The sequence below is a fragment of the Vanacampus margaritifer genome, chromosome 19 (assembly GCF_051991255.1).
Source record: "Vanacampus margaritifer isolate UIUO_Vmar chromosome 19, RoL_Vmar_1.0, whole genome shotgun sequence".
Taxonomy (NCBI): domain Eukaryota; kingdom Metazoa; phylum Chordata; class Actinopteri; order Syngnathiformes; family Syngnathidae; genus Vanacampus; species Vanacampus margaritifer.
This window is the reverse complement of record NC_135450.1, coordinates 16,328,349-16,339,285: the sequence shown is the minus strand read 5'-3', so window position 1 is coordinate 16,339,285 and position 10,937 is coordinate 16,328,349. Positions and strand designations below refer to the sequence as shown.

The 10,937-nt window shown below is 42.2% G+C and overlaps 1 protein-coding gene and 1 pseudogene across 2 annotated transcripts; both read right to left on the bottom strand.

The window, feature by feature from the left end:
- Positions 1-30: 30 nt before the first annotated feature.
- LOC144039545 (homeobox protein Nkx-2.4-like) lies at positions 31-2,481 on the bottom strand (annotated as a pseudogene). Its single transcript, XR_013289477.1, has 3 exons — positions 2,028-2,481; positions 1,908-1,982; positions 31-779 (listed from the first exon to the last, which is right to left on the bottom strand). The product of XR_013289477.1 is annotated as a homeobox protein Nkx-2.4-like (transcript).
- Positions 2,482-5,432: 2,951 nt separating this feature from the next.
- Positions 5,433-6,444, bottom strand: LOC144039544 (homeobox protein Nkx-2.2-like). The gene is made up of 2 exons (XM_077552978.1): positions 6,088-6,444; positions 5,433-5,929 (listed from the first exon to the last, which is right to left on the bottom strand). Exons 1-2 carry the CDS (start codon positions 6,314-6,316, stop codon positions 5,472-5,474), a joined length of 687 nt encoding a protein of 228 aa, XP_077409104.1. The 5' UTR covers positions 6,317-6,444; the 3' UTR covers positions 5,433-5,471.
- Positions 6,445-10,937: the final 4,493 nt, after the last annotated feature.

Sequence of the window (10,937 nt, the reverse complement as noted above, 5' to 3'; positions counted from 1 at the left end):
TTGACAATTGAAATGAGCACAAAGAAAGCTGAAATAATTCATCAGGAGTCTGAAATCCAACTTTGGCTCCAAGTTCCAAAAAGAGAAGAAGAAGAAAAAAAAAATCACCTAAGTGAAAGCTTCCGTGTCCGATTCTGTCCCGGGTCCGGTTGGGTCCTACCAAGTTCTGCCGTAGAGCAAAGTGGATCCCACCGAGGAAGCGAGCATCCCTCCAGCATAGTCGAGCAGGGCCGTATCCGTGTGGGCGCGGAGGCCCGTTGCATGGGGGCCGGGCGAGGGCCCCCCCTTGCCCTGGTGCTCCTGGCCCTCCGGCTCCTCCCGGGCATCCCGCTCCAGCTGCTGGCTCACGCTCATCTTGACCCCCGTCGCGGGGTCGGCGTTGCCCCCAACCCGGCTGGCTTTCGCTAACATGGGCGAGTTTTGGCGGGCGAGCGCGCACAGGCCGCCGCCATCTTGCGGCTGCTGCTGCTGCTGCTGCTGCGCCGCCTTGTCCTTCACTTGCCGCTTGAGCTTGTAGCGGTGGTTTTGGAACCAGATCTTGACCTGGTTGGGCGTGAGGTGGATGAGGCTGGCCAGGTGCTCCCTCTCGGGGGCCGACAGGTACTTCTGCTGCTTGAAGCGGCGCTCCAGCTCGAAGACTTGCGCCTGCGAGAAGAGCACCCGACGCTTCCTCCGCGGGGCAGACAGCGCTGACTTGGCGCCTCCGTCCAAGGCCGACAGGCCGCCCGGCATCCCCGCGTGCACGCTCATCCCGCCGCAGGAGGCCACCAGCCGGGAAACTGGAAAAGGAAAGCGACGGGGAAGTCATTGAAAACATCCGTCAGGCCTCTTTCAGGTCGGAGAATCAGCAAAGAGCTATCGAGTTGCATTTTTTTTTTAATTAATTGACCATCAATGGGCTTTATTCATGGGAAAACTTATAGCATCGATATTAATTAAAATTTGCAGTTATTATAGCCGATAAAAAGAGAAATTACGGCCTTGGCATGCATGTAAAATGCAGTACATCAAAATGTGGCTAAAAATCCAATTATGGCTCAGTAGTAAAAGTAGAATTAGGCCTTGTTTTTATTAAACACTTATACAAAATAATTTCTCTAGTCGTGAATAGATTTAATTGTGTAATAAGAAATTTAAACTTCGGCAAAAAAAAAAAAAAAACACGACCGTCATAGTTTGGAAATGAACACAAAAAATAATGTTGAAATGTTGTAATAAAGTGAATGAATTAAATTCCGCAATATTGAAGTCACTCACACTTGATCTTTTTGTTTTTTTTCAATACAGAGGACGCTTTGAAATAAAGAATCTTTACAATTCATACAGACGCAAACTGAAAGCAACAAAAAACTAAGGATAAACTTTTATTTATTTATTATTGTTATCTATTTTAAAAGAAAAACATGTAAACTATACATTTTGCGAATTTTTTTTTGATGACACCACGCAAGTTTTTAAGCTTTTAAAATTAAAAGAGGAAAGTCTGAGTAACTTTTTAAAACTGCAGCAGTTAGTAATTTATTGATTTTTAAAAAAAAACGAGTTCAATCTTGACACGAAATAATGTAATATTGGTTATAATTTAATAAACTATTCGTGTTTCTTTCATACTTTTTTTAATCTGAGAAAAACTTAGATTTTTGAGTTTTCAGTCATTTTTCGTTCAAAGAAAAACTTTTGTTTTTAAAGTTTTTACCCGTAACCTATTGGGGTGTATTTGCAACTATATCGTGGGTTATTTCTAACGGATATTTTTTTTTATTTTAAGGGGTTGCATCCTTTCCCCCGTCTCCTAAAAACAACAAAAAAAGATGAATTACCGCCGCTGCATTTCATTCATTCACTCATTTCAAACGATTTCAATGCGCCTGTAAATAGTTTGCGAAAAGTTGATCGAAATGACTAACTTGGTGCGTATCTTGTTTCGGGGCCGCTGTACCAGGCCGCCCCTCTCAGGGACTCCTGGTAGGCCGGCATCTCCCCTCCGCCGCCGCCGCCGCCGCCGCCGCCGCCGCCGCCGCCGCCGCCGCCGCCACCGCAGAACCCCGCGACCGAGCCCGGGAAGTGCGTCACGCCGTTGGCGACGTTGTAGGATGCGGACGAAGTGGAGAGCTGAAGCTGCTCGTGGTGCTGCTGCTGCTGATGAAGATGCTGATGTTGATGCTGATGCGGCACGGCGGCCTCCTGCTGGTACCGGTACAGGCTCCCCGGGCCGGGCTCCTGCACGCCGCCGCCGCCGCCGCCGAACCTCCGGTACACGTCGTCCATGGGGCTGTGCTGCAGGATGTCGGTGACCGAGAAGGGGGTGGAGTGTCTGGGGGGGCTCAGGGACATGCTGGACGCAAGGACGCCTCCCTCCCTCCTCCTGTTGCATGCACGATGAGGCCGGGACGTCGTGAGACCTTATCCCACCCGTGTAGAGGGGGGGGAGAGGGGGCGGGGCCAGGAGCGGTGATTGACAGCGTGGAGGTCAAGGCGCATCCTCAACAACTTTGCAGGTGAGTCAACTCTGGACTACTTGCAATTATTTATATTGTTGTTATTTGCAATTTGCTGAAATGCCAAATAAGATCGTTGAAAATAGACAAGTTGATCTAACTCCAAATAAACAGGCTCGATATTTACTAACTCATAAATGAGTTACTTTGTATTTATGACACGTTTAAAAAGTGCAGTTGTCTTAACGAGGAACGTTTGAACAAAAATTCAATGCAATATGAAAGTTCATCTCCATTGATTTTAATATTGATATATTTGACAGAAAGTGTTTGATGTTTACAGAATGTTCGCGGAGCTCCTCCTACATCCGGTCTGTTACACGATGACTTCCGGCCTGGAGCGTGAGTTGATCGTCTTTCATTCATTTTCTCACTAAATGCACTTTTTTTTTTTTTAATTATCTCGCATGAAAATGGTAATTGGATGGTTATCTTGCAAGTGGGTGATAATATCAATCCAATATCACAATCGATGTTAAAAACAAAAAAGTAAAAAGTTAGTTGCATTGTGGGTAATGTAGGCAAACAATTTAAATGGTTAAAAACATTAAAAAAAGATGATGAAGTTGCTAAATAAGCTTAAGGTGCTAAGTCTACAAAAAAAAAGCTAAATAAAAAAATAAAAACCTGTGGAACAGTCGCATTCCTGTTGTCACTTTAATCCTCTGCCCAGTGGACCAATCAGATGAGAGCCTTCAAATGGTGGAGACCATTTCAAGGGGGGCGGGTTTGGGGGTAGGGGGGGTTGTAGTGCTTTAGCCTATGTAAGGACCCCCGTCCAGACCAGCTGGCTCCAGCGAGTAGACACTTTTTTTTTTTTTTTTTTAATGCTCTACAAATGACGTTGAGTTGAGACTTGAGACAAAAGTTACTCTCTGTTAGTGGGCCATTTAGTGTTCTGGAAATGTGTAGTTTTTGGGGGGGGTTAGTTTTGATTGATACATTTTTATTAGACTCATCCTGCACTCCAAATCGCTTCATGAAAAATGAGCTGGCAAAAAATCGTGAACGTTACATCACTAGTGCAGCCTATATTTGCACGATTTCGCAAACTATCTTCAAACACAGCCATATTAATTTTTGGCGGATTATTTCCTAAATCCCTCTCGGTTTTTTTACTGTGTGACCAATAATCATGTGACGTGGCCTCACTGTAACCATGGCAACAGCCGCATCACATCCGCGCCGAACGCGACTCAATTGGACTATTATTATTTCATTATTAACATAAAGACAAACAACTGACTGGTTGCTCGTCAAATGTCAACAAAAGAATGCATGAGAAACAGATGTCGTGATATCAGTACACATGACGTCACTTCCGTTTTGGCCGCCAAGTATCGTCGTCATTGTTGTTGTCTTTTGTTGTAGTGTAGTGTTTTGTAGTCGCATTATTATTATTATTATTATTATTATCATTATTATAATTATAGTAGTAGTAACAGCCTATTGTTTCGTCTCTGCTGATGGAGACTGTATGGTTATTGTGGCTTGATTTTTATTCATTTTTTAATTAATTAACAGTAAATTGGTGGCTTCGTGCTGTCGTAAGTGAAACCTACTGATGACGTCATTTTCTCAGATCGCTATGTATGCTGGGAAAAGTCATGGCGGTGACTGTGACAAGACCGCCGTGCGTGCGTGCGTGCGTGCGTGTGCGTAATTGGGCAAGATTGTGCTGCCACCTGCCGCCCCGCTTGATGAACTGCATGTTGGAATTTCCACTGCTCGATGTGAAGCCTCGCGTTGCAGTCGAATACTAACAACAATAAGCAGAATAATGAAAATGTTGCAATGTTTTGTATGACTTCAGCAAATAACTGCACTTTTTTAAAATCTTTTCGTGTTTTGTTTTTTTCCCCACGTTTTCTATCGCCTATGTAACGTCACGAGTGGATGATTTATCCTGAGAACGTGACGTCACAGGCCTGACCCCATAGTGAGTCGTTTCAACGAATAATCAGCGTCAGAGGCGTCTTAATTCCCTTCTATTAGTTTCTTGGCTTCACATATTTACATATCTCAAATTAGAGGTCTATTTAAAAAAAAAATCACAGTTCTGACCGAGTTTCTTTTTAAATTCCAATGAAAATTTATTTTGACAGAAATGTTCATTGCGTTAACTTCTGCTTGTCTGTTGCTGCTACGCTACATTTTCTACTCATGTTCCTCGGATTAATTGTTTGTTGATGTTGCTGCATGTTTCATTGTGCGCATCAAGCATCAATCATTCCGTGAGATGACCAAAAAATAAAATTAAAAAAAATGGTGGGTGCAAATTGTGCTGTGATCAAACATTTTGATGTCGTAATGATGGGTCTTCTTTCTTTTCTTGTGTTTGTCACAGCTCGCATGGAAGGATGTCCTGCTGGGGGGGACCTCACCCCCCACTGACTTCAACCATGTACACGCACGCACTGTGGCACACACATTTCGACTGAAAAACATGCAACACAACGCAAAATAACACATTTTGTTAAAATTGAGTCAAAAAGAAATTACATTTTTATGTTTCGCCAATTATTGGGGATGTACTTTGGATAATACATGTAAATGGGGGGGGGGGGGACCTTTGAATTGACATGATTAGAACACGTTGGCTGCATATTAAAATGTTATCGAGAAGGGAAATGACGTCATGTAATCACATTTTAATGACCAACCGTCATCAAATTAGGGACTTGATTTTACTGACATGCTTTCTACCCATCACATAAATAAACACATTTTTCAAAGTGCAAAAAACTGACTGACAAATTCCAGCAAGCGATAGAGAAATAATTTAGAAAAACATATTTAACGTGGAATTTACTTCACAATCTGTCCACGTGAAAAAAATAACATTCAAAAGATTAGTTTTCATTAACATTAAAAAATACGAACACTACAATAATTCAAAAAAACTCGCATGTTTTTTTTTTTTTGTGTTCTTTTTTAAATAATCCACTGAAGTATCACGCACGCGCACGGGTCTCAGGTCCATTTGTTCCAGCAGGTGATCCGCGCGAGGGCCCGTTCATGTTGCTCAGGGTGAGCAACGTGCGCGTAGGCACACAGCGGAAATGCCAACCGCAGGTCTCGGTGGCACCGGGGCCGCTCGCACGGCTTCTCGTCCCGCAGCAGGACCGCCGGGAAGACACCGGCGGCAGCGGCGAACCCGCGTTGCGCCTGCAGAATCCGCAGCGCCTCCAAACTGCGCTCGGCGCGCGCGCGCTTCATTTTGTAGCGGTGGTTCTGGAACCAGATCTTGACCTGGTTGGGGGTCAGCAGGATGCGGCCGGCCAGCTGCTCCCTCTCGGACGCGCTCAGGTAGCGCTGCTGCCGGAAGCGCCGCTCCAGTTCCGACGTCTGCGCTTTGGAGAAGAGGACGCGCCGCTTCCGGCCGACGGCGACGCGCTCGCCGGCGTCGCGTCCCGCGTCCGTGGACGCGCCTGGGAGAAAAAGTAATCGTCAAACGGTCGCTCATTTATCCATCAATTCACTCATTTATCAATCAATGATTCAGCTGACTAATTTGTCGTTTTGATTACATGCAAACGGCGGCGAGACTCGAACCCAGAACCTCAGAACCACTTGTCCGTGTACTCACGTGACAGCTCGAAACGGGCCTCGGCCGAGTTCTCCTCGGCCTCGGCGTCGGCCTCGTCTTCTTCCGGTTCCTCGACACCGGAACCGCAGCACGTCCGCGCAGAATCCGGCAGGTCCAGAATGTCCCGCACCGAGAAGCCCACGCGGGAACCGCCGCTCACACCCAAAGACATGGCCGGTAGGCAGGAAAAACTTACAAAGTTGTGCCAATTTGTGTTTGTATTCTGCATTAAAAACAAACAAAAAAAAACTTCTAATGTGTTCTTGTTCTAGAAGTGAGCCTTGACTGTAGGAGCATCTGCCAGGAGGACGCACGCACGCACGCGCACGCAAAAGAGGCGCGTGGCCGTTAAAAAGGCGCGAGGAGGAGGAGGTGGGTCAAAGTCGTCACTCGGGCACTTCCGGTTGACTTTTGACCAAATTTGGCAGTGGCCACAACGCAAACAAACATTAAGCTAATTTTTTTTGTTTTGTTTTGTTTTTCAACAATGCGACAAAAAGCGCTAACAAAGAAAATCAATTCTACACTAGATTGCATGTTCAAGGCATAAAAGGCAGATTACGTCCAACCACAAATCAATAATTCTAAAGAAATCTACACAAAAGAAAGATAAAGTATAGCCTACAGTATGTTTAAACTTATATAATAACGTGAATTTATAACAAAATGTTTTGTCTTTTTCTTCTTTCTGTCTTTTCCTTTCCCTTTTTCAATAATAAAAATCAAAATAGAAAAAGGAATATATCCAAATTCACAAAGGTTAACTGGGGGGGGGGGGGGGGTATTTAATAAGTCCTGTTTAGAATAAAAAGTGTTATTACATTATTTACATAATCAACATTTTTTTGTTAAAACGTCTCATTAAGAAATTTGATGATCAATAAATATATATAAAAAATATAAAAACATGTTTATATAATATTTAAAATTAAAAAAATAACCATTTGTTTGTTACAGGGTGAACTTGTTTGCTCTTCTTGTTGCAGTGCTGAATAATAATAAAAAAAAAAATAATAAAAAGATTCATTTAAAAAAATGAATCAAAACCTTTTTAGAAGCTTTCCTTAAAACAAAAAGATCACACGTCCAATGCACATTTGATTAAATAGCAACAGTCATCAGTTGAGGGGTTGTTTAGAAATATTGATAATTACATCATAATAATAATCAGAACGTCATATATCAATCATAGGAAAAATTTCGTTTATGCAAAAAAATAAAAAAAGGGAGGAAAAAATCACTTTGCATTCATATTTGATCATACGTGTTATTGCACTTGTGGTTGCACAAGGAATATTGTTGCAGTAAATATGATTGTTTTTATTGTCTGACGAATTGTCAGCATTCATTTGTGGAGGAATTTTGGTACGTAATTATGACCACTTATGTTATTATTGTCTTAACATTTTCACTATTGTGTAAAACGCGAGCGCGCGCGTATGCGTGCGTGCGTATGTACCCTACATAGAGTATGTAAACCGCGTGTGCTTTTCTTTTGTGTTCTTTTGCTGCCACCTGCTGGTCTTTTCATGCCACGGACTCACTCGCAACAAGAAATACAGAACAGGAGCGCTTTACTTCCCTCTTGTGGCTGATCAACCGCAGTACAGCCCGGGACGCATCCAGTCCACTGAAAAAAAAATTGATGAGCAGGATTGGGGAAGGTTACTTTCAAAATGTATGCAGTCCGTCCCGTAATTTTAGTACCATATTGTTAAATGAAAATAACTTCAACTACTTGAACTAAACTACACTAAAGTTGGGCTATTTATTTAATTTTTTTACAGATTGAAATGTAAAAAATGAAAGGGAAGACCTTTTGTCACGTTTTGATAATGTTAATTAAAAAAAAAAAGAAACACGTCTAACATCTGCATTTATCCTTTGACGTGATCTCTCACAATGTGTACATTTGACACTTTTTACATTGTGTGTGTGGCAGCCGGTCCATTGTGATCGTGTTTGCTGACACAGTACATCTGCGCTGTTGTGCTCCCAGCAGCAGCAGCAGCAGCAGCACAATGAACAAAACCAGGCAGAGATGCTGAGCCACACACTGTTGCTTTCACCCCCCCCCCCCCAAAAAAAACATGCAATTCGGAAATTTTGAATGAATAAGACGGAATATGCCCAACAACATCTGAACAAGATGGCGTTTTAGGAGGTTTTTTTTAAGTGCTCAACTGTTACCCCCGAAAAACGTAATGAATTATTCAGCTCTCACTTTGTTTGCTTCCCATTTCTTTCTCCAACCTTTCATTGAGGCTGCATTCTTCTCATGTGTTTACGTTTGAGTGTCGCGCGCCACACAAACGCGCGCACACTTGCGCTAACCTGGTAATTAAACAGGCAAATGACATCCTGTGTGGCTCAGCTCAAGTGTTTCTTTTCATGCAGGAATTGCAGAGGAGTGTTTTCTTCATCGTCACTCAAGCGCCTTGTTTGAAACCATATAACCTTGATAGACATACCTACCAAATTTCATGTTGCTAACAGAAAGCTGAATTTTACCCGTTTAAGTCCTGAATTTCCCCTCCAAAATGACCATAAATGGCAAACTTCCTGTGCCTTTTTGGACATGGATTCTACAGACTTTGATAGATATGTTGACCAAATTTCATGCGGCTAAGTGAAAATTACTTTAGGGGCTGATTTAAAAACAACAATAAAATCCCCCCCCCCCCAAATCACCCTATAATGCCTCCTAAAGCGAGCTAAAATGGCTGACTTCCTGTGCTTTTATGGGCATGGCTTCTAGAGACTTTTTTGTGTGTCTATTCATGGTAAACATTTTTACCACATTTCTTTTTGCTAAGTGAAACTGACTTAAGGGGCTGAATTTTTTTTAAAATCCCCCCCGAAAAACACGTTGTAATGGCTTATGATAGCTAAAATGGCTGACTTCCTGTCCTTTTATTTCCTGTCCTTTTATGGGCATGGCTTCTAGAGACTTTTTTTGTGGGTCTATTCATTTTTACCAAGTTTCACTTTCCTGACTTAAGGGGCTAAATATTTAATATTTGACATTCCTCCCTTCCCTTCAGGCAGACGTGACCCACGCAAACCTCCAAACTGGTTTGACCGGCTCGGCCGGCAGCCCTGCTAGCCCACAAGCTAGCGCGCAAAGCCGGTCGGGACTCGGGAGGCAGTTGATGTCAGTCACTCACAAGCTTCTTAGCAATTAGCGGGCCTCGGCATTGTCACGCTGACAGACAAAATGCCATTCATAGTACGTAATTGTAATTCAGAGGAATTTCGCAACATGTTTCTGTGATGTTAGCATTGCGCGTACCCAGTATTGTGATCAAAAATTGGACTTCACATCATCATGCATGCCAACAAAAGTCAAACTTTTCACATTTTACGGTGAGCATTAAAGTAGTACAAGGTTAGGTTGAAAAGTTAGAAACTACCGAAGTCTTCCTGAAAACATTTTTAACAGACACAAACACCCAAAGGTCTGATTACCGTAACAGGAAATGTAGCGTTGTCTTATGTTCTATATGACCAACTATATGACTGTAACATAATTATATTGTATGGTGACAGCAGGGACCACCCAGCCGGAACACTTATTGACATTTAAAAGCGCCACAAAAGCCTTGTGGCAGGGTAAAATGTCAATTAAATCAATGTTGCGTGACGACAACATTGCTTAACGGCGTCATCCAACATGAATAATTAACCGCATCGATAGAACATACAGTGACATCTGTAAAGTCAAACAGCATTATGGTTGTATAAGTCTGACCTTTCGTGTGCGCTAAAAAACATTGTCACAATTGCAAAAAAGGAAAATCAAAATCAAAATCTGTGAAGTGATCGACGGTTAATAAAAAGCGTATCTCTTCTATATGTTATCTTTTAGTACACTTTAATTTAAAATTTTTTTTTTTTAATGTTCGGTATAGTTTTCGCACCATGTAGCCAGCCTAGTCATCATCATTTATCACAGGAAACATCTGTTGAGTGCAGGATACGCACGTGAAAGAGTCCATTGTAACCAATTTGAGGTGTGAACAAATGAGAGCAGTATGCTAAGCTAACGTCATTAAAAGGCACATTAACATGTGCTGTGTGTGTCATTGTTGTCAACTTGTCATTAATATTCTGGGCAAAATGGCAGACTTTCTGTCTTTTCTTACTTACTTTTTCTTAGGTCAACTCATGGTAGACATGTCAACCAGATTTCATGTTGCTCAACTAACTGCACAGCGTGGGCAGAATTGGTCAAAACACGAGTAAAACTATTTTTGATGAAACCCCATTAAAAACACAAATCTGTACTCAAAATACAATTTAAAGACCCCTTGTGAAGTGAATTTAGAGAATTGCTTCTAAATTCATTTGAAATGTTTGAAGAGAATCGCGTAAAACACATGAAAAAACTGAGAGCTATTATTATGCTTGCATCAAAGTGTTTTTCACCATCTTTAGTTTTCCTGACTTTTTTTTTGGGCCATGGCTAAAATGACACAATAGTAGCCAACTTGCCCCTTCCCAAATGTATCTGAATCTATCTAAATGATTATTCAACTTGTGGTTAGCTAGCGAACATGCGGTTAGCTAGCTAGCTAGCTAGCTAGCTCTAGCTAGCTACGTCTACATCCAGAAAACACATTTTCACTTTGGATAGTCCGCTAGTGTGGCCAGTGCGAGGAGGGACGAAAAAAAAAAAATATATAAATAATACAAATAATAAACAAACAAATACAATTAAAAAAATATTCTCTCTTTTACTGTATTCCCACTTCTTACGCAGCCTTGATGGCCCGCAGCGTGATAAAATCAGCCAATTACGTTTCAGCGCCGTTGAACAAGCAATTTGACATCTTGGTTTTAACATCTGC

Bases quoted from the DNA above. Each gene is read 5' to 3' on its own strand.
- LOC144039544 (XM_077552978.1), bottom strand. From the start codon at position 6,316: ATGCAGAATACAAACACAAATTGGCACAACTTTGTAAGTTTTTCCTGC. The intron at 5,930-6,087 runs GTGAGTACACGG...TTTTTCTCCCAG, and splicing joins GGCCCGTTTCGAGCTGTCAC to GCGCGTCCACGGACGCGGGA.